The 26,022-nt window shown below is 42.3% G+C and overlaps 1 protein-coding gene across 2 annotated transcripts in view; it reads right to left on the minus strand.

The window, feature by feature from the left end:
* Positions 1-3,731: 3,731 nt before the first annotated feature.
* zgc:174906 (uncharacterized protein LOC571548 homolog) overlaps positions 3,732-26,022 on the minus strand; it is a 60,426-nt gene continuing 38,135 nt past the window's right edge. For both annotated transcript variants that reach the window (XM_055647982.1, XM_055647983.1), the window contains 3 exons: positions 19,013-19,204; positions 11,754-11,852; positions 3,732-6,533 (listed from right to left, as the gene is read on the minus strand). In XM_055647982.1, coding sequence (XP_055503957.1) covers positions 6,073-6,533; positions 11,754-11,852; positions 19,013-19,204 — 752 coding nt within the window. In that variant the 3' untranslated portion in view covers positions 3,732-6,072. The remainder of the gene's footprint in view (positions 6,534-11,753; positions 11,853-19,012; positions 19,205-26,022) is intronic.

A 26,022-nucleotide genomic window follows, 5' to 3' on the forward strand; every position in this document is an offset into this window, starting at 1 on the left:
GCCATGGAGTTGCAAGCAGCACACGCAGCAACCCGAGCCTTGATGTACTTGGCCATAGCAGGCCAATAGTATTGCCCTTGGGCATGGGCAACGGTGGCGTCTGCACCCGGGTGCCCGGAGTGTGCAGCAGTATAGTAGGCGTCATACAACGAGGCAGGAATAACCACTTTGTGACCCTTAATGACAATACCATCCCGAAGTACAAGCTCGTCCCGAACAAGGAAGAACGGCCTCACGGCAGCAGGCAGGGAGTGTGGCTTGCAGGGCCAACCACGCAGAATAACAGCAGACAGCTGCTGCAAATCAGAGTCAGCAGCGGTGTGCTCAATCAGTGTCTGCAACTGCTTCGACGGGACGAAATTCACGTTGAGGACATGCAGATCAGATTGTTCATATGGATGCTGTACACAGGAGGACAAAGGCGCCCGCGACAGGGCATCAGCAACATGCATTTCCGTGCCCTTCTTGTACACTATGTCAAACTCAAAGCGTTGCAGCTGTAACATCATCCGCTGCAAACGGGCCGGGGCAGCATGAATGGGCTTATTAAGTATGGTAACCAGCGGCTGGTGGTCCGTTTCGACTGTGAACCGCACACCGTAAAGAAAATCCCTAAACTTCGAACAGGCAAACACCACAGCCAGGAGCTCCTTCTCGATTTGAGCATACCTCTGCTCCGTGTCAGTCATTGTGCGAGAAGCAAACGAGACAGGCAGCAGAGAATCACCTTCGCAGAGCTGCATGCAGGCAGCACCGAGGCCAAAACGGGAAGCATCACAGGTCACGACAATCGGCAGCTTGAGGTCAAAGAATCGCAGTACTGGAGTGTCAATCAGCTGCTTTTTTAAAGCGTCAAAAGACAGTTGGTGTTGTGGGCTCCAAGACCAGGCAACTTCCTTCTTGGTCAGAAGGCGCAGCGGCGCACTTAGCTCACTGAGGCGCGGGATAAACTTGCCCAAATAATTCACCATCCCGAGAAACCTTTGCAGACCTGCAACATCAACAGGGGCAGGAAACTCTGAAATAGCCGTAGTCTTGGCAGGGTCGGGCTTCAGACCCCGAGAGGTGAAAATGTGTCCGACGTAAGAGACCTCAGACAGCCGGAACCGGCACTTGGAGGGATTCAGCTTGAGGTTTATCTGACGAGCACGGTCGAGTACCCGGCGGAGATTACGGTCATGCTCCTCGACATCCCGGCCGTACACAAGGATGTCATCTACAATGATGGCACATGGGAGCCCGGCAAACAACTGCTCCATGGAGCGCTGGAAAACCTCGCTGGCGGAGCTAATCCCGAAAGGCATTCTGAGGAACTTGTACCTCCCAAAAGGCGTGGCGAAAGTAGTGAGGTCGGACGACTTGCTGTGCAGAGGAATCTGCCAGAAGGAGCTTCTGGCATCAAGAACAGAAAACACGGTGGCTTGGCCCACCTGGGCAGCTACATCCTCGACAGTCCGCATAGGGTAGTGTGGTCTCTTGATGGCAGTATTCAAATCCTTCGGGTTGATGCAGACCCGAATCTCGTTCTTGCCCTTCTTCATGGTTGCGACCATGGTGGACACCCAGCTGGTGGGCTCGCTGACAGCTTCCAGGACCCCCAGGTTCACCATTTTGTCCAGCATAGCTTTAACCTTGTCCTTCATTGCAAACGAAACCCTATGAGACGGACGGCACACTGGGGTGACAGATGAGTCAATGGCAATCTTGTATACGAGAGGGAGCTTCCCCAACTTGTCATCAAAAAGATCGTGGTATTCGGACACGGGGTCTAACTTTACCCGCACCTCATGGACAGTACTGTCAAACGCAACCAGGCCCAGATCCTGGCAAGCCTGATTACTTAGCAGAGGCACACAATCACAGTCCAAAACAAAAAACGATAAATCACGAGATGTCTTCTGTAGCTTGCAGTGGAAAGTTACCCTCCCCACAGGAGTCAGCTCCTCCCCACCGTAGGCTCTCAGCACCGATCGATCAGCAGACAGTTGCTCATTATTTCTTATCTTGTGGAAGAGCTTTGTTGAAATAACAGAGACTTTCGCTCCCGTATCCAATTTCGCTGTGAAGGTCTTGTTATTGACAGTGACTAGCACCGATGGATCGGGGAGGCGAGTCTGGTTGTGCAGCAGAGCGTAAACACTAGCATCCCCCATCGAAATGCTGGAGTCAGACTCGAGGGCGGAATCCTCTTCGAGCTGAGAATCAAGGACATTGTCGATCCTTTGGAGATTGTTGAGCACCTGGCGAGGTGGCTGAGCCACGTTCCCACGGGAACGGCAAACGGACGCGAAATGGTTAAGCTTTCTGCAGTAGTTACAGGCTTTTCCGATAGCAGGACAAGCAGCCTGTGGCAAGTGACCATATCCACAATTAGAGCACTTTCTGGCACCCTGGGGGCGGGGGGCAAACTGGGGGCGAAACTGTGGTCTGGAATTGCTAGGTGCCCTTCGTGGCACGGACAGAGTAGCCACAGCGATGGTGCAGTTCCCAGAACCTCTCTCCCCACTGACCGGAGTAACGACCTCAGCTAGCCTGCAGGCATGCACAGCTTCATTTAACGTGAGGTCAGGTTTCCGCATTAAATCAGTTCGCAGCTTTTGATCAAGCATTCCATTAACCAGTATGTCCCGCGTGAGCTCGTCACGTAACTCACCAAAACGACAGCGCTGCGACAGGTGGCGGAGGTCAGCAATAAAACATTCCACCGGCTCCCCAGGCTGCTGCTTGCGGGAGAACAAACGTGTTCGCTCCAAGATACGATTTGAAGGCAGGTCACACATCTCCGTAAACTTTCTCAGTAGACAGGCAGGGTCATTAGGCGATTCAGCAGGCTCTACAACCTGGTCAGCCGCGTCCAGGACTGCTGGACGGTATTCAAACGAGTTAGCTCTCCTCATGGCATCCGGACCAGCGAGATTCAGCAGCAAGGATGCTCTGAGAGCAGGAGAGTCATTGTGGTGTGCGATGTTCACATAATGATTGAAGTCCATTACAAACGTCTCCCATCGCTCCGCGATGTCAGCATCAAAAACTAACGGGGAAGGCTTGCGACACGACGAAGCCATCCTTGCACACACTTACAAGATAAATGAATTTAAAAAAAACCCGATAAACAGAGGCGCAGATTTACAGGGGCTGACACCATGTAAAGGAAACTAGACGTTGTCCATAGTCCTTTAACTAGGTCTTTATTTAAACACTAATACCACACGTTCCAGTACTAACCACAACTGGTCTACACACGTACTGGAACCTAACAGGGAGGGAACATACAGACACTACAGTTATACTATAGAATGTGGGAGGGACGATATGCTAATGAGGTAGTTACATATATGGTTGCATGCATAACCATCTACAGATATTATACTAAAAATATTTACCCAGAATTTTTTAATTTTTGTACAGTTTGCAAACATATGAGATAATGTAGCTTCTAAATGTTGACATTTATCACATATAGGTGAAATATGTTGAAAAATTTTATGTAGTTTTGTTTTTGAATAATGTAACCTATGTATTACTTTAAATTGTATTAGAGAATGTCTGGCGTTTAGTGAACACTGATGTATGTGTTGCAAACTTTCTTCCCAAGTATCTTTCGTTATTACTTGATTTAATTCTTTTTCCCATGTTTGTCTGTGTAAGTCTGTCGAAGGAATGTCACTGTCTAATAAGATATTATATATATAAGATATTAATTTTTCTGTATTAGGATGTTTGTTCCAACATTCATCAAGAATTTCTGAGTTTCTAATTCGAAAATTTTGAGAGTTCGATTTTACATAATCTCTAAGTTGAAGATATCTGAAATAATCATTTCCTCGAAGTCCATAAGTCTGTTGCAACTCCTGAAATGTCAGAAAAGTGCCTTCCTTGTAAAGTTGTCCCATATTTTTAATTCCATAATTCTTCCATTGTGTAAAACCCCCGTCCAACCATGAAGGCTTAAACAAAGGATTATTCACAATTGGAAGAAAAAGTGATAAGTTATCTAATTTTAATGTCTTTTTTAATTGTTTCCAAATTCGTATAGCACTAAATATTATAGGGTTTTCCCTATAAATGTTTTTGTTTAATTTAGACGTAGCAAATAATATCGAACCGATATCAAAAGGTAGACAATCTTCCTTTTCCATTTTTAACCAGTCTGGTTGATGATCTATTTCTTCCAACCAGAAATTCATATTTTTAATATTAACTGCCCAGAAATAAAACAAAAAGTTAGGTAAAACCAAGCCTCCATTTCTTTTTGATTTACACAGGTGTCTTTTGTTTATCCTATGATTCTTATAATCCCAGATAAAATCATTAACAATAGAGTCCAATTTTTAAAAAAAGTTTTTTGCCAGACATATCGGAATCGTCTGAAAAAGGTATAATATTTGCGGTAAAAAAATCATTTTTATGGCATTAATTTTGCCAACCATTGAGATAGGAAGTGTTTTCCAGTATTGGATATTCTTATGTAGTTTGTTCAGTAATGGGATCTAGAGCTAGGATGGAATCGGTCAGGGTTTCAGGGGGACGATTTGGGAAATGGGGGAATATCTTCTTCACAAAATCCCTAATCTGGAAAAAACAAAAAAGGTGGGAGTTTGGGAGGCTATAGTTGGACGAAAGCTCCGCAAAAGACGAAAAAATGCCATCCTTGTGTAGGTTTTTGATACTACTGATGCCATTACTATGCCAGGTTTTGAATGCGGAGTCTGTACTTGAAGGTTTCAAGATGTGATTTTTAAGGTGGGGTCAAGATGGAAGGGCCTTGTAAATCAAAGTTTTTCCTAAGTTGACTCCATATCTTGAGCGAGAGGGACGCAATTGGGCCTGCACCCGCAGATGTTATAGAAAGGGGGAGTTGAGAGCATAGGACAGACCGCAACGGGAGATGTGAACTCGCCTTTTCCATGTGTACCCAGGTCGGTAGGTGGTCGCAATCATCATTCATCCAGTACAAATTTAGATATTCTCCTTTCTAATTTATCAAAAAAAGATTTAGTGATAAATATAGGAACATGCTGGAAAAGATACAGGAATTTGGGTAGGACGACCATCTTGATCAGATTTATCCGGGCCACGAGGGATAACGGTAAAACTGATCAGCGGTCAGTCTCTTTCAGCTTTCTCAACCAGAGGCAGGAAATTTGTGCGGAACATATCAGATATAGGTATTGTGATAAAAACGCCGAGGTAGCGAAATCCGTCCTCTGCCCATTTAAATGAGGTTAAAGAGCGAGGGAGCTGCTTAGCCGATGAGTTAATCGGTAATAGTTCACTTTTTTGGTAGTTAAGTTTATAACCAGAGTACGCACCGAACCGTTCTAAGATATTCGTAATCACAGGGAGAGAGCTGACTGGATTCGAGATGTACAGGAGCAGGTCATCCGCATACAATGAGACTTTATGAATTGTGTCAAACCGTGTGATACCTTTAAAGCCCTTCTCTGAGCGTAACCAAAGCTTTTTCGGCGTCGAGGGAGACCACTATCTCCGGGGTCTCACTACTTGGTGAATGGATGATGTTAAGGAGACGCCTGGTATTGTGGGAGGACTGTCGGCCTGGCATAAACCCTGTTTGATCTAACGAGATAATAAAGGGCATCACTTGTTGAAGACGGAGCACAAGAACTTTAGAGAGGATTTTGAGGTCCACATTCAGGAGTGAAATTGGTCTATAGCTACTACAAAGCAGGGGATCTTTCTCCTTTTTAAGAATTAGGGAGATAGTAGCCCACGACAATGTGGGCGGTAGGCGACGATGTAAAAACGCCTCATTGTACATATCTCTCAGGACTGGTGCGAGGAGAGCAGAGAAAGCTTTGTAATATTCTAGTGAAGCCGTCAGGGCCGGGCGACTTTCCGCTTTGCAGCGATGTGATGGCTGCTTGGACCTCAGTGACAGTTATGGGACCACCCAAGACTCTCGTGGCTTCATCGTCAATTCGGGGAAACGTCATACTACGGAACATGTCATCACAGGATGTTTATAGCTATTTGATGTTCAAAAGTTCTGGAAACTCGTTCAATGTTTGGTCCTGAATCCCAATGACCTTGAAGAGCGGACCACGGAATTCAACGACTAAGAGTGGATCGTGAGGAATGGCAACTAGAAGAGATTTCTCCTTCTTCTGTCTTATATTGCTCTGTCTTTGCATGTTTAAAATTACATTTCTCAGTTTTACTTGTGTATTTAATAGCTCCTGGATCTTGAATGATATTCATGCTTTGGAGCATTGTGGACTGGGCACTATTTAAATGTGCTCGCATTTTTTCTGGCATTATGTAGTTATGTTGATCAAATAACCCATATTTCTTTTGTACACATTTCGCAAGCAAGTGTAAGTATACATTGGAACTCTTAAAGGCACGATGCTTCTGTCCGCATTGAGCAAAGTAATCTCGAACATCTTGAGTTTTCAATATCAAGTCCAGGCTTTTTCCATCAAGGAGTGGTTTTTTGCATCCATAGCATATCCTTGGCTTCCGTTTCAACTCAGAGAAGATGACAACTTCAAACGTTTTTGCTTGTATTTCTGAAAAAAATGCAGAAAGATATGGTCAATAACATAGACGTAGCAGATCTGCTTACAATTTAAAGAGTTAGTATGGATGATTCATTGCATTCAGTCCATATTACTGCCTACTTTCCACATTAAAACTATTTTTTTCACCCTTTTCCTTTATACACATATTCAAACACATAATGAAAGATAGGCATGGTTTCTGCCTCAACTGATGATACTGGAAGCAATATCCACAACCTCATAAATCAGCATCAAGAATTCTTAGAACTTTATGTTCTAAATCCTTTACATTTAATCTTGCGTCCCTCAACCATTATATGATTTCTTCTTCTCTGGCCAATTATTTTACAATTGACAAAATAATTCAAGTATGCTGCAAAGTAATATGTGTTCTGTCAGACAAAGGCCCAGCCTTGAAAGACTTTCATTGTTTGTATTTGTTCATTGAAGGTGGAATTTTCATTCTCTTCCTGCACCATTGTGCAGACAGCCTTGTGATGTGTAGAGGTGTATAATTGCACAATAATGAAGAGGCAGCCAGTCATTTTTTGTTGCTTACAGTAGATTTCCTAATGATTGTGCTATTACGTCAGCCAATCTTATATAAATATAAAATTAGATTTGGCATTAGCTTTCTCTCTTTGGGGTCAGTTCCACATGCCTATTATGAAGAGCATAAAGTAGCTCTCATTTTTATTTTGTGCTATCATAAAGAGATGACCAGATATTTTTGATCAAGTTCAGTCACGATAGGTCAAATGACTTAATGCACCTTGTACATTAAAGTTAAAGGCCATTCTAGTTCATCAGCGTTGGACCTCAATCCACATGCAGGATTGTATTTAGAAGCCATTCTACAGTAACTTTTGAAGTTGTAGAGGTCCATATCAGCTCTGGACCTGGCCATCCTACAAAGCAGTACGGTCTATGAGTCCCAACTAGGCTGCTGGCAATGGATTACAATGACCCTTTTGCAGCTCAATGCTGTCAAAGTTTATTGAACTGCATTTAAAAATATCTTATGTTCAGAGACAATTAAAAAAATAAGTTAAAACATGAAATAAGTGAATTTAAAAACATTAACGTTCAGTAAAGGAAAAAACAAAACCATTTATCTGCACTTTTCAATCCAACGTTCGTGTTTGTTTTCTAGGTCTGCACAAAACTTGAGAGTCTTCAATTTACAACATAAGTCTTTAATACTTTACTCAATGCTAGCAGCAAGACAAGTCATAAATGGCTGCACACACAGAATCTGACTGCCCACTCACACCGTCTACAGACAAGATAAACTATATACAAAACTCCCTGTGCCACGCCACCTGCTGCAGGGGAGGAGCAACGGGTCCTCGCCACCCCACACAGTCCATCAAACATCACGTTCCCCATTTCCAGTTTGAACGTCTCCATTTGGCTGGACCTCGCTTCACTCTTTTTTTCCAGCCTTTTTTGCGTTTCACAACTTGCTAAAGGCTCAAATTCACCAGTTTTCCCCAGTGTTCTTTTTTGAAGAGATATCAGTATTTGCTTTATCTGTACGCTGTTCTTTCTGCTATTGCCTGTAGTTTTTCTCGGCGGTCGTCAGCGTTTTGGATGCGAACGCGATTGGTTCTTCCTTGCCGTTCTGCGTCGTTTGCGAGATTACAGCTCCATGACCATATGGCGATGCATCAGTTGCCAGCGAGATCTGCTTTGATGGGTCATAGTGGACCAAGTGCATCTTCTGGGCGAGCATCTCCTTCAACCTGGTGAGTGCATGGTCACACTCTTTGGACCAGTGCCATTCGACATCCTGTTTTCAGATGTTGTTCAATGGTATGCACAAAGTCGAAAGTGCCGGTATGAACTTGCCAAAGTAGTTCACCTTGCCAATATATTGTTTTAAAGCTGCTTCACATTTTCGGGCGTCGGCAATTTCACAATGGCATCCACTCGTTCTTCCGATGGCTTCAGACCACTTGCCGAGATCACATGTCCGAGATATGTGACCTGTTGTCGGAAGAATGCGCACTTGTTCATTCGCAACTTCATGCCGTAGTTGGTCAGTGCCGTGAGGACCTGTGTTAGGTTCTGCAGGTGTTCTTCCTCTGTACGTGACAATTATGTCATCCTGGTAGGCGGCTATGTACGGAATCCCGGCAACGAGATTGTCGACCAGTTTCTGGAAGATGACCTGCACCAGTGCCAGTCCAAACCATAATCGGTTGTATCTGAACAGTCCCTTGTGCGTGTTGATCACGAGCAGGTTTTTTGTCTCGTCATCCAGTTCCACTTGGAGATACGCGTCGGACATGTCCAATTTCAAGAAGTACTGTCCTCCTTGCAGCTTGACGAACAGCTCGTCCACTCTAGGTGTGGGGTGCTGATCAATGTGCAATTGGGGGTTTACGGTCACTTTGTAGTCGCCACAGATGCGCACCTTGCCGCAAGGCTTCTGAACGACAACTATGGGTGTGGCCCATTCTGAATGGTCCACATGGGTGATAATTCCCATTTCTTCAAGACGGCAGAGTTCCTTGTCGACGGCGCCCATCCGACTGAACGGAACTGGTCTTGGTTTGAAGAACTTAGGGACGGTATCGTCTTTGAGTATGCTGTGCCTTCATCTTTGTGCAATGTCTGAGTCCAGGTGCGAAAACGGTCGGAAACTGGTCAAGAACCTTCTGCCGGTTGTTCTCGCACTTGCTGACCATGTTGCAATCCGTGGTAGATGCCAATGCCATAGTTGATCCATCGTAGATCAAGGCGTTCATGTCAAGCTTGAAAGCATGGATCCAGTCGATGGCGCACAGGGATGTACCTTCTTTACCAACAACGATCAGCGGCAACATCTGTGTCATCCCATTACAGGAAACGACGACCGTGCATTTGCCTTTCGTGGGAATGCGCTGTCATCCATATCCGAAAAGGCGGGTGTTGGCCGGTTTCAGTTGCAGCGATCCGATCCTCTCCCAGATGTCCTGACCCACTAGCGACACAGCCGCACTAGTGTCCACCTGGAACAGTAGATCAACATTCGAGACCCACAGCGAAATCTTCGTCTTGTCGGTGATCGTAGACACCCCAAGCACGTCAATAGGAATGGTCTCCGCGATTTGGTCTTGCGATTTCTTGCCCTTTCTCAGCTTTCCTACGGATTGACACACTGCCTGGGGATGACCTTTTCGGTAACAGGCATACCAAACGGACTCAATATAAGGGCACTCACGGTGATGTTGAGCAGTCGTGCCGCACCGGTAGCAGGGTTTCGATCCTCTCCCCACTGGGGAACGGCTCTTCTGAAACTGTCCCACCTTCTCTGGATTTGCTCTGCATCGGTCAAGTGGTTTCTGGCGTTGCAGAATCTGGCGTTGCGGACAAGTCTGACGAACTGTATGCACTCCTGAGGGACCTTCGACGCTGTTTCGCCAGCCATTTTGTGCAGTTCTTTACTTAGCAGCCCGGCCATCTTAGCACACTACACATTCTTCAATGAGGTGACCGATTCCTTGAAAATCGCCTGCTGGATGAATGCGTGCCTGCAACCTATGACCAGTCTATCCCGCAACGCATTGTCTTGGCACTTTTCGCAGCATTGATCTTTAAAATCACATGCCTTTGTCTTGGTGCGAAGTTCGGCAAGAAATTTGACGATCGATTACCCTTCCTGTTGCACCGTCTGGTAGAAATCAAGGTGAGCTGCTAGGAAATTTCGACTTTCTTCAAAGTGCAGCTGCAAATCCATTGTGATTTCAGCATATGAAACTTAAGTTACTTCTTCTGGAAGTAAATTTTGAAGCAGTGTAAAAGTTTCTGGAGACATTGATGAACACAAGAGAGCCTTCTTCATCTGGTCAGTCGTAATTGCTATACTTTCAAATTAAAACTCAGCTCGCATTAAATACAATGACCACCTTTCTCGCTCGGGATCGAAACGATCGAATTGCCGAGAAATGTTAGTTACAGAACTAATATATATATATATACAATATATAGATATATATATACACAATATATATATATATATATATTCTTTTTTAATCGAAAAATAGGCTCTTCTCTGGGTCTTTGGACGCAAACCGAAGTATCCCACTTCTGACACCACTTTCATGTTTGTTTTCTATGTCTGCACAAAACTTGAGAGTTCTCAATTTACAACAGAAATCTTTAATACTTTAGTCAATGCTGGCAGCAAGACAAGTCAAAAATGACTGCACACACAGAATCTCACACTGTCTACAGACAGGATAAACTATATACAAAACATCTCCATTTGTCCTGTGCAGCGCCACCTGCTGCACGGGAGGAGTAACGGGTCTTCCCACCCCACACAGTCCACCAAACATCACACCAACGTAGCAATGTGCAACAGCAATAGTTATTCCTAGCATAAAGGTTAAGGGCCAAATTCAAAGTGGATCTAACCATCACTCATCTCCACCCTTGATCCAAATGCTGAGTCCATTAGTGGAGCACAAGATCAGATGGACTGGAATCTGATGTCAATCTTGTCTCAGACTACCATGCTGGAATAAGCAGAGTGGAGGTCAGGAACACTCTGATCTATGAAGAGCATCTCAGCAGCAATTTGCTCCTCTACTGTAACCATGTACATTTTAGCCCATTGAATTTCTTTCAAGGATGAACAGTTTCTGTTTTTAGCTGTTGCTGAAATCACCTTGTACAAGAAGATCATACAGCAAAGAAATAAGAAACTACAGGGTCGTCTTTTAGATTAGTTATTAACATGTAAGAAGATCAAATGGGAATTATCCAGATTTAAAAAAATCTTTACTCATTTTTTCTAATTCACCAACTTTTTATTTGGCTTTTCCAAAAAATTGGTTGATATCTCAATAAATTAGAAAATATTGTGATGCACAAGCAGGATTTGAAATAATTGTAATGTGAAATTTTACTATAAGAAGGTTGGGCGAGAAAGCAATGAATACACTTGCAGGATTTTAATGTTCAGACATGCACATAAACAGCCAGGTTATTCCTGCACTACTCTTAAAACTGTACTCTCTGCATCTTATTGCACAACCTACAGAAAAGATTTGCGTCACTTTTATCATAGTTAAATATTACCCATTGCACCAGCTTCGTAATCATCCTCATTGTTCACCAGGTATGCAAGTCCTGTAGTGACTCCATATTTTGAAATTGTTCCCAGTTTTCCTTTTTCCAAAAAAATTGGTTGTTATCACAATATATTAGAAAACATTGTAATACACAAGCAGGATTTACCAGTATGTTTCTTTGAGTCTGTTTCCTTGCGTAAATAGGTGGGTTCCATCTTTATTGGTGTTGAGACTGTTGCATCCTGATCACCGATTATTTTCCCTGCTAAATGTAAAAAATATTGATTTTGCAGCCTTTTGCACCATTCATAAAATTGTTTTGTACATTGCATTATGCATAAAGTTCATTTGGGGATTTCCAGAATAATGATAAACTACGAGATATTGGATAAAAAATCATGAAAGCTACGAATTCCTGCATTGTAAGGAACATGTCTTGTTGCTAAATCTATCCCAATGGCTGTGGGACAGCCCTTAATGTTATGCTTTCACTATGTAATGCCTCAAGGCTGTACTCAACTTGATCCAATTGCCAGTTGTGAATTCAAGCCCTTTTCTGATACTTGACTGTGTAATACGAGGTGAACCATAAACAAATATTGAATAAGTCTTGTACAGTCAGAAATACCACAAATCGGATCAGCTGTGAAATGCTTATTAGATCTAACCATCTGCCATTTTTTGTGTATCTAACAATTGCACTTCAACTGGAAAATTAATTGGGACATTCTAAAAAGATGCAATAAATACGCATGGTCTTTCTTCACTTCTTTCCTCTGTTCCAACAATATACCGTTCAGCAAAAGTCCAGGAAGTCGAATTCCTGCAAGAACCATCTAAAGTTTTCTATTATCCCGAAGGACCATTGAATCATCATATACCATAGAGAGTGCTATTCTGCCCTTCAGATTTGTGTTGTCCCTCTACAAAAGAAGTACAGCCAGAACTATTCATCTGCCATTTCTCCATATGTCCACAAGTACATTTATTTAAATTACTAATTCAGTTCACTTTTGCGAGCCACGGTTGATTCTTCTACCATCATTGTCTAAGGAACTGCATTTCAGAGGCTAATTGTTAGCTACAGTATGTAAAGAATTTACCTTTGTTTCTTTTATCAACCATGTTAGGTATATGTCTCAGGTTCTTTATCATACCACCATTGGGTGCACTTTGCTTCCTTATATCTATGTAGACCCCTCTTTATTTGAAGCACTTCTAAAGCATTTTGTCAGCTTACTGTGCTAAAGCTATAAGTCCAGCTTCTTTACCCTTTCCCTACCAAATAATCCCTTATCCTTGAAGTCAAACTAATAAATGTATTTTCCATCCTTTGGTTGGACATAGTATTCCAGTTAGAGTGAAACTGGCAAGTGAAATTTTACTAATACAAGTGTGGGCGAGAAGGTAATTAATAAATGTACAGGATTTTAATGTTTAGACCTGCACATAAAAAGCCAGGTCTCTATTCCTGCATCACTCTTAAAACTATTTTCTCTCTATCCTTTTGCATAACCTGCAGGAAAGTATCACTTCCCTTTTATCATAGTTAAATTTTACCCATTCCACCGTCTTTCCAAGTCTATCAAAATCATCCTCATTGTTCACCAGTCTTGTGAAGTGATGTCACATTTTGAAATTGTTCCTCGTATAACTAAAACCTAGTTGTTAATACAAATTAGGAAAAGCAGTGGTCACAGAATCCCTAAGGCACCGTGTTCCACTTCCTTCCAGCCCAATAAAAACTATTCACTCTGACTTTCTGTTCTTTGTGCCTTAGCCAAATTTTAATCCGTGAAGTCACTGTCCCTTTTATTCCAAGCCCGTCAACTTTGCTGGCGAGTCTGTTGTATATTCCCTGCCTATGGCATAGGAGGAGGCCATTCAGCCCACTTAGTATGCAAGCTCTCAGAGCAATCAATATCGACCCTATTTCCCCTTTTATTTTCTTGCAAACTCTTCATTCAGACATGCTCAGTAACATTCCCCTGGTTCGCCTGCCACACACCCACACAGAGATAATTTACAGTGGCCAATCAACCTAGTAACCAGTAACTTGTGACGTTGGAGGAAACTACAGTACCTGGGACTACACGTGGCCACAGGGAGAATGTGTAAACTCCAAAAAGCAGCACTGTTAAGATTGAACCTGTTTCACAGGACTTCTAAGGCAATGATGCTAGTGACTGTCCGGCTATTTGGAAATAAACATTCTCATCCCTTTAGTGAAACTGTAGTTGTTCTTTACAAATCCAAACTGATGTCCTTTAATCAATTCATACTTAGCCATGTGAATTTTAATCCTGTCCCTATTAATTGCTTCTAAACATTTTCCAATTTAAACTGCATGGTCTGTATTTGTTCAATTTATCCTTCAAAAGTTTTGTGAATCAGTCTTTCCTATGTCATGCCTGTACTGTGATATCTACTTTAAGTAAATTTAGCCCTTCTAGTAGTTTGTTCTTATCAATTTTTAGCTCATCTAATGTGTCCACTTTTCCTCTGACTGCAGCAACATCTTCTTCCTTTAAAAAGACAGGTACTCATTTTGTCTTCCAGTCATGACCTCTGGTAATCAGTAGGTCCTTATCACTTCCACTTTTTATTGCTTGATATGCCCACAGATGATTCTCTGGCTCCCTCTTCAATTGGCTATTAGTCTGCTGAGAATGCTCCCGTACTCTGGCTGTGCCCTTATTATTTTATTTTCCATTTTCCCTTGGAGCTTTTTATAGGCATCCTATTTCTCATCTGTATTATCAACCTGACATGTGTTAATCAATGTCATGTGTGCAAACATGCTAGAGCTCCAGATCAAACTTCATTTCTGAAATTTGATTCCAATGGACCAAATTTCAAAGACAGTGTACAAAACAGAGTTACTTAAACATACCTGACTTCAGCATCAGTGACCAAATGAAATATTTAACCCAATTTGGGTTGTAGATTTGCCTCCCACTAAGCCCATAAAATCTTTTCAACTTGCCTTCTGAAGACCTTTCATTCTTATCATTCTAAACTGCATTCAAACCTATTGCCACAGAGGAACATCATGTTCAGTAAGCCTATATCCTGAGGCTATAACACCATCACCAGTTCTCTGGTTCACACTCTCCATATTGCTCCACTGAAATTGGGTTAATTTTCCTAGGGAATTAACGCAATATATAACCCAGTTCTTTACAAGACAAGGTCAGTATGGACAAGTTGGGCCAAAGGGCCTGTTTCCATGTTCTTTAGCTCTTTAGCTCTGATGCCGTCCTATTAAAATTAAATTTACCTACTATTCTTTACCTCATCCAAAAATTAGTGAAAAATAGAATACGTTTTTCTGTATCTGCAAAATTCTTCAATATTTCTATGCAACATTGAGGTGCTGAGATTATAATATATTCATGACTAAAATTTACAGTGTAGAATGAGGGACCTTTCATCCCCATACAGTACCCTCTATAATGATTGGGACAAAGACCCATCATTTATTTATTTGCCGCTGTACTCCACAATTTAAGATTTGTAATGGAAAAAAAATCACATGTGGTTAAAGTGCACATTGTCAGATTTTAATAAAGGCCATTTTTATACATTTCGGTTTCACCATGTAGAAATTACAGCAGTGTTTATACATAGCTCCCCCCCCCCATTTCAGGGCACCATAATGTTTGGGACACAGCAATGTCATGTAAATGAAAGCAGTCATGTTTAGGATTTTTGTTGCATATCCATTGCATGCAATGAATGCTTGAAGTCTGTGATTCATGGACATCACCAGTTGCTGGGCGTCTTCTCTGGTGATGCTCTGCCAGGCCTTTAGCTTATGCTTGTTTTAGGGGCTAGTCCCCCTCAGTTTTCCCTTTAGCATATAAAAGGCATGCTCAATTCGGGTGATTGACGGCGCCTCAAGTATTGACCATTTTTTAGATTTGAAAAACTCCTTTGTTGCTTTAGCAGTATGTTTGGGATCATTGTCTTGCTGTAGAGTGAACCGCTGGCCAATGAGTTTTGAGGTATTTGTTTGAACTTGAGCAGATAGAATGTGTCTATACACTTAAAAATTCATTGTGCTACTACCATCAGCAGTTGTATCGTCAATGAAGATAAGTGAGCCAGTACCCTCATCAGCCATACATGCCCAGGCCATAACACCCCCACCACCGTGTTTCACAGATGTGGTGGTATGCTTTGGATCTTGGGCAGTTTCTTCTCTCCTCCATAATTTGCTCTTGCCGTCACTCTGATATAAGTTAATCTTTGTCTCATCTGTCCAGAAGAACTTTTTCCAGAACTGTGGTTCAGTGTTTCCACTTTGAAGGAAATTACCCGAATTTCAGGAAATTCTGGTTGTCTCCGGGTAATTTTAGGGAAATTGAATAATTTCGGGAAATTTGGGTAAATTTACGCATCCGGCCCACGAAGGGGTATAAAGGTAATACACACAGCGCTGCCGGTCTGGCGCTCAAATGTCTAAACATAGCGCTATGGCCACAGCACTATGGGTCACAGACCTTTCGGGAAAATTCTCATATAACAATGAGTCCTTAAAATTCACTTTCTCAGTGGAAGTTGAACCTTTGATTATTTTTCAGGAGCAGTATTTTTTCTGGATAAGCCTGATGGTGAAAAGTTATCAGTGGGCGGTGAGATTGCAGTTACTTTGGGATTGGCCTTGATTTTACAGAACGAAGGGGGGTGGGTTCAAATGGCTGAGAACATAGCGAGAGAGCACTATGGGTGGAGAGAGGGAAAGGAAAAGGAGAGAGGGAGAGGGAGGGGAGAAAGGGGGAGGGAGGGGGGGAAATAGAGACAGAGAGAGGGAGAGGGGAGGGAGAGTGGGAGGGAGAGAGGGGGAGAGAGAGAGAGGGGAGGGAGAGGAAATAGGGAGGGGGGAGAGAGAGAGAGAGAGAGAGAGAGGGGTGGGAGGGAGGGAAAGGGGGAGGGAGAGATAGACGGTGAGAGAGAGGGAGGGAGAGAGGAAGAAGGAGAGAGGGAGAAAGGGAGGGAGGGAGAAAAAAGAAAGGGGAGAGAGGGAGAAGGGGAGGGGGCGAGGGAGGGAGAGAAAGAGGGAGAGGGAGGAAGAGGGGTTTGGAGAGGGAGGGAGAGGGAGAGGGAGAAAGAGCAAAGACTGAGACACATGAGAACAGGTTGAAAAACCGAAGACAACGAAAGCTGTTGGAGGCAGCAAAAGCTGCCTTGCATAACACTGTACAAGTGAGTAACAGAAGCAGGCAGATACGGTGTAGTTACATAGATTTGTTTTGCCTTGTTCTTCTTTGTGTGGTTAACATGTGCCCACGGAAAAAAAGGCAACAACAAATAACACATAGGAAGGATTTTGAAAATGTCAGGAAATACCATAAAATTCCAGGAAATTTGGGATTCTGTTTAAGGAAAAAAAATTGACATGTGGAAACACTGCTGTGGTTGCTCTTTATAAGTACTTCTTGTCAAACTGTAACCTGACCATCCTATTTTTGCAGCTAACCACTGGTTTGCATCTTGTGTAGTCTCTGTTTTTTTGTTCAATAAGTCTTCTGCGGACAGTGGTCATTGACAAAGCCACACCTGATTCTTAAAGCGTGTTTCTGATCTGCTGGACAGGTGTTTGGTTTTTTTCTTTATCATAGAGAAAATTCTCTGTCATCAGCTATGGAGGTCTTCCTTGGCCTGCCAGTCTCTTTGCGATTAGTAAGCTCACCAGTGCTCTCTTTCTTCTTAATGATTCAAACAGTTGATTTTAGTAAGCCTAAGGTTTGGCTGATGTCTCTAACAATTTTATTCTTGATTTTCAGTCTCATAACGGCTACTTTGGCTTTCATTGGCACAACTTTAATCCTCATGTTGATAATTGATAAACTGCAATAAATGTGTCCAAAGATGATGGAAAGACTGGAGGGCAGATTAGGTGCTGTGAGCTCGGTTATACCTGCATTAAGGAGGCATTTAAACACACCTGAGAATTACAAATACCTGTGAAGCCATGTGTCCCAAATAATGTAGTGCCCTGAAATTGGGGGGGAGGGGGAAGCGGGACTATGTATAAACACAGCTGTAATTTCTAAATGTATAAAAATACCCTTTAATAAAATCTGACTGTGCACTTTAACCACATGTGATTTTTTTGTCTATTACAAATCTCAAATTGTGAAGTACAGAGGCAAATAAATAAATGATGGGTTTTTGATCCAAACATTATGAAGGGCACTGTATGTCATTGGTAGCTATTTTCCATGACATTGCAAATCTAGTATTACCAATTTAATAATTTCAATCATATTTTAATTTAATTTTCTTCAAATGCTTATCATTTCTCTTTGAAGCCTGCAAAGATGTCCTTTTCAGCAATTCCCTGCGGCAAAGAATTCCGCAGGCCAGCAAACCTCAAAGTAAATATATTTCTCAAAATCTCTCTCCTCACTGAATTAGTGATCGTTTTAAATTGATGACCTCGTCATTGGCATGCTAATCAGTTAGCTCAGGAATAAACAACCACAAAATTGTGCCATATCCAAAATGAGAGCAATCAAAATAATGTTATTTCCTCTCTTTAGGTGTCAAATCTAGATGTGGGCAATCCAGACCTCAGTGGCATATTGCAGTTGTATTATCGTACAAGTAACATAATCCTGCCTAGATGAATAGGGCGGTATTGTGGTGCTGGTAGAATTGCTGCCTTACAACCCTAGACCTGGGTTTGATCTCGACTATGAGTGCTGTTTGTATGGAGTTTGTACGTTCTCCCCGTGGCCTGCGTGGGTTTCCTCCGGGAACACCGGTTTCCTCCCACGCTCCAAACGTACAGGTTTGTAGGCAAATTGGCATGATAAATTTGTAAATTGGCCCTAGTGTGTGTACGATAGTGTTCGTGTTCGGGGATCGCTGGTCGGCGCAGACTCAGTGGGCCGAAGGGCCTGCTAACGTGCTGTATATGTAAACTAAATTAATCTAAAAAAGACCACTTACACCCCAGTCATCCCTTCTTTTCCTCCCTCTTGTCATGTATAAGATACAACAGCTTGTATCGCCCGATTCAGAAACAGTCTCAGTGTAGTCCTTATCTTTCAACCAACCTCATTGGCGACCTTGAACTTATTTTCTATAACTAACGCAAAAATGCTGTAACACTGTATTCAGTACTCTGGTGCTCTGTTGTACTTGTGTTTGGCTTAATTGTTCTCATGTGCAGTATGATTTGACTGGATAGCACACAAACAATGCTTTTGGCAGCATCTCAGTGCATGCGACATTAATGATAAATTAATACCCACCAATAACTATCCCTAGCACTGTAGAATTTATCCAGTTCCTTTCCAGCTCAACTATTCTGCCGTGATATCAATTTTCACATCTTTTTCATATTTTAGATTTATTTTCTCATCTGCCAACTAAAAACCTCATGAGAATGTCTTCAAAAAAAATAATACTTACTTTCCAGATTTTTTTTTCTTTGCTCACTCTTCACGATCGATTTCTTCTTTGATACCCTGGTATTTTCTGGTAAAACCACCTGCTCAGAAAGATTTTTCATCTGTAAACTCTCTGACATCTGAGTGCTGGTTTGTTTCTTCTCTTCAAGCTTTGTTTCTGCAATTACTTTCTTGACTTTCTTTTCTGGTGTTACTTTTAAATCAAAAGGAGACATTTCAATGAATGGCCCTGAAACTGTAATGTATACTGCAGTAATATATACAAAATCAAGCACATTCATATAGTCATACAAGATGGATAACAAACCCTTCAGCCCAACTTGTCCATGACAACAATGATGCCCCATCTAAGCTAGTCCCATTTTCCACATTCGGCTCATCTTCCACTAAATCTATGTAGCTGTCCAGATGTATTTTCAATGCTGTTATTATACCTTCCTCATGCACTTCCTATAGCAGTTTGTTCTATAGATGTAGCACCCACTGTGTAGAAAAAGTTTCTCCTATTAAAAGCTGTTCCTATTAAATCTGTTCTTTATCACCTTAAATTTATATCCTCTGGTTTTTGATTCCCTGACTCTGGGGGAACAAGGACTGTGTGCATTCACTCTATTGATGACCATCACAATTGTTTACACCTTTATAAGATCATTCATCGGTCTTATAAGAGAAAAGTCCTAGTCTGCCCAACCTATCCCAAAACTTGCTTATTGTGCCCTATGTGAAGAACATGCTTCGTTTTAGTACAAGCATTATGCAAATCAGCAAAACATTTTTGCCTCTCATGCACATTACCAGCATTTCTGTATAGGGGGTCTCTCAGCACTTGTGATGTGTAGTGCGAGTGAATAACTGAAATCTCCATTTATACTAATTTTGATGATTAATGATAAAATTCCTGATTTTTAATTTCTGATTAGAAAACTGCAGAGGTTTAATAGCAGCCCCATGCATAGGACCTACATTTTTAAATTCAACAATCAACCATTTTTTGCTCTGTTCAAGTCAGGTTCAGATAGGGGAAATTATTTTAAAATCAACCACACAACTCGTTTTCGGAATTATTGGTAAGATGCCAAGCAATGGGCAATATCGTGTTCGATTGCACTTACTTATACAATATACTTACTTGCACTCTGACCTTTTATAAAATTTGGAAAATATTTCAAAAATGTTGCAATATAATTCATTCTGATAGAAAAGATCTAGAAAAGCCTGCCAAGACTTTCATCATTTGTGTTTGCTAATGTATTTGTCAATGTTTCACAGGCAATTTTATGAAATAGTGATTTTAATTGAACATTAATGAAAAGAGACAACTAATACTTCACATAGTTACTGTTTAAGAAGGAGCTGCAGATGCTGGAAAATCGAAGGTAGACGAAAGTGCTGGAGAAACTCAGCGGGTGCAGCAGCATCTATGGAGCAAAGGAAATAGGCAACGTTTCGGGCCGAAACCCTTCTTCAGACTGATGTAGGGTGGGGGGGGGGGGGGGGGGGGGGGGGGGGGGGGGGGGGGGGAAGAAGAAGGAAAACTGTCTTCGGAGGGAGGAGGAGAACTCATAGTTACGTTTGAGTTCCTGTGAGAGGTGGGATGTTTTATTGCAACCTCTAGATCAGAGTCAGAGTCAGAGAGTCAGAGTCAGAGAGTCAGAGTCAATTTAATTGTCATTTGGACCCCTGGAGGTCCAAACGAAATGCCGTTTCTGCAGCCATACATTACATACAAATAGACCCCAGACACAACAATAATTACATTTAACATAAACATCCATCACATATCTGTGATGGAAGGCCAAATAAACTGACATCACTGCCAGCCGCGCGGGGCAGTGATGTCAGGCCCCGCTCCAGGAGCTCTTCGACCCCGCAACTCGGGCGGGAGAAGTCGCCGCCGCAGAAGCCCCGAAAAGCGGTCTCCCCCCAGGGAGCCGTGGGCTCCCGGCGCCGTCGTCCACAGACCTGTAGAGAGCCTCCGACTCTCCGGCAGCAGCAGCAGCAGCAGCAGCAGCCGCCGCAGCAGCAACAGCATCAGCAGCAGCAGCGCTCCTCCACCGCTCCGGACTCGGCCAGCTCCGCGACGGCAACAGTGAGTCAGCACCTGAGTCCCCGGTCTCTTCCTGTTGGAGGCCGCTCCTCGTTGCGGCCTCAACGACGACTGAGACCCGACGAGAAAAGGTCGGGTCTCCAGTGCAGGGAGAGATTCAAAAAGTTTCCCCCCCCCCCTCCCACCCCACCCCCGCCCCCCTACACACACACCCCAACAAAAAATAACAAACACTACATAAAAACACAGACAAAAATAATAAAAACGCGGACAGGCTGCAGAGGCCGCTGCTGGCCAGAGCCGCGCCGCCTACCTATCAGGCTGCTGTTGGCCAATATTTTCAGGCATCCCAAAGGGTGATCAATACCATAACCAATATTTCTACACTTATAACTGTGTGTGAATATAGTATATCTAATTGCATGATAGAGCAATGATGTATGTAAGCATGCATGTATGTCCAGAGGTAGATGGAGTTGAATAAATAATTTAGCTTAGTCAAGTGGGACTGAAATCAAGTGGATGATTCTATTGAACGATATATCTCAACACAACAGCTTCAACAATTTTGAGATCATGCAATGTAAGTTTATTTAATCAAATGTTAAATATATAGAATCTCACATGTGATCTTGCAAGTAAACTACAACTGCCCTGAAGATGACCTTGTTAAATGAAAAAGATTTTCATTCAGTGCAAAATATTAAAGCAGATTACAATTAGAATGGTTGCAAAGACGAGATTTGCAATGGAAATCCAAAGCCCATCAGTTTGGCTGATTAATGTAGTCAGCCATAACCTGTGTAATTGGTACAGATTGTCATTACAGATTTAATCCACTGCATGGATGTCAATATAAAATTGTAAAACATTGTAATTGTCAGAAGAACACATATCCTCTGCATTCAGATCTAAAGCCAAAGTGGATAATTAAAGCATCTCTAGTAATGTGCTTTCTTCATATATATGTTTTTACACATCAAGAAGAAGAGGTCAAGAGTGTTTTATTGTCATATGTCCCAGATAGGACAATGAAATTCTTACTTGCTGCAGCACAACAGAATATGTAAACATAGTACACAACGGGAGAAAAAAGGTTCAGTGTGTATATATACATATTCACATATAAATGTATGTTAGTAAAACCAATAGGAACAATGGGGTTTAAGAGGGAACTGCAGATGCTGGAGAATCGAAGGTTACACAAAAAAGCTGGAGAAACTCAGCGGGTGCAGCAGCATCTATGGAGCGAAGGAAATAGGCAACGTTTCGGGCCGAAACCCTTCTTCAGACTGATCGGGGGCGGGGGTGGGTGGGGACAAGAAAGGGAAAAGGAGGAGTAGCCAGAAGGCTGGAGGGTGGGAGGAGACAGCAGGGGGGCTGAGGAAGGGGAGGAGACAGCAAGGACTAACAAAATTGGGAGAATTCGATGTTCATGCCCCCAGGGTGCAGACTCCCCAAACGGAATATGAGGTGCTGTTCCTCCAATTTCCGGTGCTGCTCGCTGTGGCCATGGAGGAGACCCAGGACAGAGAGGTCGGAGACGGAGTGGGAGGGGGAGTTGAAGTGCTGAGCCACCGGGAGGTCAGCTTGGGTATTGCGGACCGAGCGGAGGTGTTCGGCGAAACGATCGCCCAACCTCCGCTTGGTCTCACCGATATAGATCTGCTGACATCTAGAGCAGCGGACGCAATAGATGAGGTTGGAAGAGATGCAGGTAAACCTCTGTCGCACCTGGAACGATTGCTTGGGTCCTTGAACGGAGTCGAGGGGGGAGGTAAAGGGACAAGTGTTGCATCTCTTGCGGTTGCAAGGGAAAGTGCCCGCGGAGGGGGTGGACCGAGAGGGAAGGGAAGAATTGACAAGGGAGTTATGGAGGGAGCGGTCTTTGCGGAAGGCAGATATGGGGGGAGATGGGAAGATGTGGCGAGTAGTGGGGTCACGTTGGAGGTGGCGAAACTGACGGAGGATTACTTTTTGTATGTGACTCAACATGCTCAGGAACAATGGAACTTAGCTTACAAAACATTTATGCTTTCCGTGGTGGAAAGCAAAATAACTTCAAATCAAAAGCACAGATAAATGGTCAGTGCAATGGTATAGCAGCGGATTGTTTAATTATGGGAAATATTACCTATTAAAGAAGTTCAGCCATGCACCACTAATGAAGAATACAGCAAACTGGAAAGCATTCAGGCAAAATATTGAAGGCTACAGGCTGAATGAAATGCTCTGTACATCACAAAGACATCAGATAGAAATACTAAAATATTGTAACTGACATTGTAATCAAATGGCATTGGGCAGGAACTGGCTCAGAAAGTTGAAACCAGACTGGAGAGAACTGCTCGACGCTGATTTTCAGAATCAGCGGATATATTATTGGCGAGATGTGCGGTCAAGTTCGAGAATGATAATGATTATGACAGATTAAAAGACAAGGATAGGAAATGTGTGGAGGCTTTGGATAGGATGCTGAAGAGGTTCACCAAGTTGCTCCCTGGTTTGGAGTTTGGTATTAGTTATAAGGAAAGGTTGGGCAAACTTGGATTATTTTGTCTGAGGGGTGACCAGATGGAAGTTTATAAAAATTATATGAGAAACCTAGACTGGGTAGCTGGTCAGATTATTTTTCCCAGGGTGGAAATAACAAACACTAGAAGGCATAAGGTTAAGGGTGAGAGGGAAAATATTTAAAGGAGATAGGCGAGGTAAATGCTTTTTTACATGGGGAATGGTAGGTGCCTAGAACATACTGCCAGGGGAGGTGGTAGAACACAACATTTAAGAAGCAATGTAGGCAGACACATGAACAAGCAGCAAATAAACATATACAGATTGCGAACAAGCAGACATGTCTAGTTTTAATTTGCATTATGATCGGCACATATATGGTGGGCCAAAGGGCCTGTTCCTGTTCTGTACTGTTCTATGTTCTAGATATTTTAGAGTATATATTCAAAGGCAGATATAAAATATTACTTTGCACGGTGGCACAGCGGTAGAGTTGCTGCCTTACAGCGCTTGCAGCACCTGAAACCTGGGTTCAATCCCAACTATGGGTACTGTCTGCACGGAGTTTGCACGTTCTCCCCATGACCGCATGGGTTTTTTTCTGAGATCTTTGGTTTCCTCCCACACTCCAAAGATGTACAGGCATGTAGGTAAATTGGCTTGGTATAAGTGTAAATTGTCCCTAGTGTGTGTAGGTAGGATCGTGTTAATGTGTGGATCGCTGGTTGGTGTGGACTTGGTGGGCTGAAGGGCCTGTTTCCCTCGCTGTATCTCTAAACTAAACTAAAGTGGACAAAAGGTTGATAAATTTAGATCACAATGAAATTCTGGTTAGATTATAATGAATGGGTAATGCCAGCTATTGTAGCGCTGAAGCAGATGTGGTTGTAAAACTATACAGAAAATACAAGGTGAAACCGAAGAAAGCACTTGACAAAGCAGTTGAGTCAGAAGTATTTAACAAATGAGAAAAATGTCTTTGCTTCAATATGAAATTATATTATAGTACAAAATAATCACTGTAAATGTCTCTTGGACAAAATAGTAGACTGTATAGATCGGTTTCTAGGCAACCATGATAATGTACCAGAAGTTGCAAATGCCTAAGAACATTTTCAAATACTAAAGAAATGCTCAGATGACAATGTAAATATAATGTAAAGTTCAAAAGATATTTATACAGAAAGTAGTTTATGTTAAAATAATGCCAGTGGATTGAAATAAAAAAAGTAGCAACAATTGTGAAGGTGGAAGGTGAAGAAACCCAGAAGCATTGCTGAGGTTAGATTGTTTTTAAGGTAGAGTACAAAGTGCTGGCGGACCAGGCAGCATCACTATAGGACATGGATAGGTGACATTTCAGTTTGGGACCCTTCTTTAGATTGATCAGTGTCACCTATCCTTGTTCTCCAGAGATGCGGCTCAACACGCTCAGTTTCTCCAGCACTTTGTGTTCCACACAAGCTTTCAACGTCTGCACTTCCTGGACTCAACTTAGATAATTTCTAGAATGGTCCAATAGTGTGCCATCCTTTTGTAAGATCTTGAACAACACTAATGCCATTTCATCAATGTCCGCTTCTGGACAATAAGAAATGAATTGAAGGAAAGAATATGACAAATGATTTATTTTAAAAGAACATGGAAAATGTGTCTTTACTTCTTCATTATGAAACATATGTGGAGCTTTCCACTATGAAGCAGGAGCTGAAATTAGTCACACCACAGATGACATTCAAGAGAAAGCAATTGCATTGGCATTACTTATATTGACAAAAAAAGGAAAAAAATGCTCGTTGATAAAGAGTATGAAAGGTTTCATCATCTCCTTTTGGACAGACATTTGACCTCAGTCACAGATCATAAACCTTCATTAGTAACTCTTGGTCCTAAATCAGTAATTCTGGCAATCAGTAATTCAAACCTGGTGGAGTTTGCAGAGATGGGCCATTTTTTGGTCATAACACAAATATAGAAGCTACAAACAAAATGGAATTGCAGTTGTCAGTCACAGGATCTTAAAGCATGGGTTTTACATTGAAAGTGGTGCAAGATATTTTCCAGTTACAGCATGAAGGATCAGCAAAAAGAGCAGAAAAATGCAATTCTAGAAATAGGTCAGTGAAAAATCATTAAAAACCATAAACTGGACCAGTCAAATGTCCAGATGAAGACACCAACAATACGAGTTGTTGACAAGGTTGTGTTAAATGGGACATATTTTCAAATAACCTCAAAGTGAACATTTAGGAATTAAGAGCATCAAGACAAAAGTCAGGGTTTTACCTGTTACCTCAAACTGAGAGATATTGAGGAAATAATTGAGAAATATATTTATTTTTCAGAATTGTACACCTAACTAGTGGAGTTGGAAATAGCCAATGTGACCTTTACAAAAAGTACATATTGATTATTTTTAGAAAGAGATTGATGGCTCTTTAGTACTCAAA

This window comes from Leucoraja erinacea, chromosome 16 (genome assembly GCF_028641065.1).
Source record: "Leucoraja erinacea ecotype New England chromosome 16, Leri_hhj_1, whole genome shotgun sequence".
In the NCBI taxonomy this organism is placed as follows: domain Eukaryota; kingdom Metazoa; phylum Chordata; class Chondrichthyes; order Rajiformes; family Rajidae; genus Leucoraja; species Leucoraja erinaceus.